The sequence below is a fragment of the Sinocyclocheilus anshuiensis genome, unplaced genomic scaffold, assembly GCF_001515605.1.
Source record: "Sinocyclocheilus anshuiensis isolate Anshui unplaced genomic scaffold, SAMN03320099.WGS_v1.1 scaffold181, whole genome shotgun sequence".
In the NCBI taxonomy this organism is placed as follows: domain Eukaryota; kingdom Metazoa; phylum Chordata; class Actinopteri; order Cypriniformes; family Cyprinidae; genus Sinocyclocheilus; species Sinocyclocheilus anshuiensis.
The window spans coordinates 379,260-382,902 of NW_015540898.1; the positions used below are offsets into that span (position 1 = coordinate 379,260).

At 37.8% G+C, this 3,643-nt stretch overlaps 1 protein-coding gene across 2 annotated transcripts in view; it reads right to left on the minus strand.

The window, feature by feature from the left end:
• Window positions 1-3,643, minus strand: part of LOC107688975 (adenylate cyclase type 3-like) — a 34,675-nt gene that overhangs the window by 26,148 nt on the left and 4,884 nt on the right. For both annotated transcript variants that reach the window (XM_016486829.1, XM_016486828.1), the window contains exon 2: window positions 3,070-3,219. In XM_016486829.1, coding sequence (XP_016342315.1) covers window positions 3,070-3,219 — 150 coding nt within the window. The remainder of the gene's footprint in view (window positions 1-3,069; window positions 3,220-3,643) is intronic.

Sequence of the window (3,643 nt, forward strand, 5' to 3'; positions counted from 1 at the left end):
GGAATCTTAATTATCTGAAGGGTACAATGCCTTTGACATCTTAAACTATGAACATTCATAATTGAAATATTGAGTTTAGAACAATTTGTGTCAGACTCTGTTCCATGTTTTGTGTGTGTTTTGCTCCCCATGTGTTCCTTATGTCCTTACTTGGGCTTCCTGTTTCCTGTTCCCATTATGTTCCCTGATTAGTTACATTAGTTCTAGCTGTGTCATTAATTATCTTAATTTGCTCCTGTGTATTTAAAGTGTGTTCTGCCCCTCGTTTCCTGTCCGGTATTGTTTATGTCAACCTCTTCGGCTACGTGTGTTTTCCTGGTTCCCTTGATATTATTAAAGTCTCCTTGTTGATTTACTCCACGTCTCCTCGTTCCTCGCTCCCTCACAGTAGTGATCGTGACACGTATCTGGCCCAAACATAATTTTTTTAAAATTATTTTCTGTTCAGTTTTTAAAATTTTTTTTTTTTTTAAATCTACAAGTGAGAATATGAGAAATCTTACCAAACTTTTTAACGGTATTCTATACGTGCTAAAACTCAACTTTTAGTAGTTCACTACTAATGACCTCACAGCTAACAGACACTGACTACCATTAATAAGTTAAAAGAAAAGGAAATGCAAATTAACCTCTTAGGGATACAATGCACAAATATATGTACGTTTACTGCTCAAATATGTCCTAACCGTTAACTGATACTCCAGATGGCGACCTGTTAACATGTCCACTCACAGCAGGCCATTTCAGTCCCAAACCGATTTCACACGTGAACATATTAAGCAGCTCTGCTTTGACTGGTGTGCCATCGACGTGATACAACTCTGACACGACAAGCAGGACGACGCAGAGCCCTTTAGCACACACTGGCCGTCGCTTCTCCTCCTACTCACACACTCCCGCGTGAACAGAGGAGGCAGCTGACGACGTATCGGGTCAGTACAGACACCCGAGAGTCTGACAATAAAACAAGAGAAAGGTTGGGAAGGATCAAGAGGAGTGTGATTACAGCTGACATCGTCTCAGGAGGCTGGTCGCCATGGTAACCTGCCGTAGCCGGATGCTCCTTGATTGGCTGGCAGACCCCGTCTCCCAACAGCCCCTGCTCCTCCATTAGTATTCAGAGAGTTTCTCCTCATATGCTTCTTATCGGCCTGTTTTGCTCTCTCTCTCTCTCTCTCTCACACACACACACACCTATTTTTCTTCTCAACTTGCAGCTAATAGGAAGCGTTTGCTCTGTAAGTGTCGCACTGACTGCTGAATCTCTACACATATACACACATCAACGACACTTCAGAAGCATTTTCTGTCAAACTGAAAATTACGTATTTTCAATCATAATCTAAATGCCAATCAAAACATATCAAATGTTTGCTAGACAGTTTTGTAGGGCGGGATTTAAAGGCCAATCAGATTTCACGGTAGGCGGGGCTACAAGGTTTGATGTCACAGACAAACAAACCATCATCAAAAGCTGAAGCGAGTTATTACAATTTCATATAACATTATGAAGGCTCTTCACAGAACAGCGATAAATGTGACCATAATTTGTTCTGCAATTTTTCACCACCATAAACTATTTTGACATGAGGGTGAAAGATTTCCTCAAGCTGATTTCGTATGATATATTGCTGTGTTGACCAACAGAAAGCTGCTTCATACATCGCTACACTACTGACAAACAACCTGCAAAAATGTACTAATGTGGCTGCATCTTAACACCAGGAATATGCCTGCGTGATTCATCAAAACTGAAATTGCACTATGGCTTAGTACGATTATCAAACCACAACGGCTGTGATTTAATTAAATAAATATATGGTCTGCATGTTTCTGAGTGAAGCGCAGCACTGTGTTCAGTTACACACGAGCTGCTCATGGCTGCAGCATCTCAGCACGACTCAGTTCACAGGAAATGCTTTTGGCCTTTGGAAACAAAACTGTCTTCCCAAACATGTAATGAGAAATGCTTACTGACTAAAAAAAAAGAGCTTCCTGCGGTTTTCTGACAAAATAAAAATTTGCAAGTGAAGAAAATAAAACATAAATATTAGTATTCTAATTTTACAGCTGTAATGTAAAATTTAATTATTAGTATCATATTATTTTTTAAATATTTTTTTATTTTACAGTGAAATATTAAAATAGTAATATTTATTTTCTTTTTATTTAGTAAATAAGTATTAAATACGTTATTTTTTTTATTTTTCAAAGCCATATTTATATATAATCACAACATTTTGGTCGAATTGTGCAGCCCTACAAACAAGAACAGCAAACCTGGATTTAAAAAAAATAAAATCACATTTAAAATCACAATCGCAATTTTTATCAGAAAAAAAAAATTGCCATTTAATTTTTTTCCCTAACCAGAAATATATATCCAGAAAGTAAACAAGTTTTACTTGCTAAAAAAAAAAATCTAATTTGTAAATAAAACAAAGATTTTTGGAGTAAGTTTTACAAGAAAATACAATTTCAGTTTTTAATTCGATGTGCTACTTTTCATTTGTTTGTAAAATTTTCTAGCAGTTTCTCATGTATATGTATACATATGCATGTATTACTCAAAGGTCAAGTGTGTATGTGATTTCTGCACCACTAGTGGCATCAAACAGAACTGCAAAAATAATGACTAGCTATGTTGGAAATTGAATACTACCTTACTTTATTCTGAACAGCATGTGAAATAGTACACATTGTGCAACATTTCAAACACTAGTATGCAGCACTGTTGCCGCATGACCTCACTACACTAAATGGTTAACTCACAGAGTTCACCTAGTTATCATCAAGGGGTCGTTCACACACAGAAAGGTTTATGAATTCCACTTTTCTATTGTTTTTCTATGTAAACATGGCCTGTGACATCTGTGACCGTTGCTCTTGAGTCTCACGTCTTTTGCAGCGTTGCATGCATGACACTGCGTTCTAAAAATGCTATGCTCAAGTTAAAAGTTCAACTTTTACAAAACGTGTCTCGAGACCTTGCATCTCTAGTGAAGGAACCCATTGGCCAGTATAAAATTTCACACTCTCATGTTGGTTTGGTCTGGTTGTCTCTCTCACCTGCTGCTGACTTTGCTCCTCCAGGTTGAGCTTCACCTCCAGCGACTGCCGGGCCTCCAGAAAGGCCTTGCGGTGTTTGCGGTCGGCCATGTAATACGACATGACGCCCACGGTGATGGCACAGAAGTAGATCACAATGTTGGCCAGCAACTGCAAAACACAACAGCACCATCATGACATGACAAACAAGCGTTCCTCACCTAGCGTCTGTTTCTTTAAGACTACTACTGTATTTATTGGTTGATATAATATAGAAAAAATTATTAATCATCATGAAAAAAAAAAATATATATATACTGCAATATTTTTGAAATCAGCCACAACAGAGGCAACAAATACTACTATTATGTATAAATGCTATATTTATTTGTAGATGTAATTTTAGAAAATGGTGAATCATCATGAAAATACGATAAGAATTAATAACTAAGTAAATTATAAAATACTTTAATATTTTTAAATCAACAAAAAAGGCAGTACAATAAATACTACCAGGGCCGTCCTTAGGGGGGTGCAACTGGTGCGGTCACACCGGGCCCCGCGCTTGAGGCCCCCCCCCCCGCCCGGAACGCGA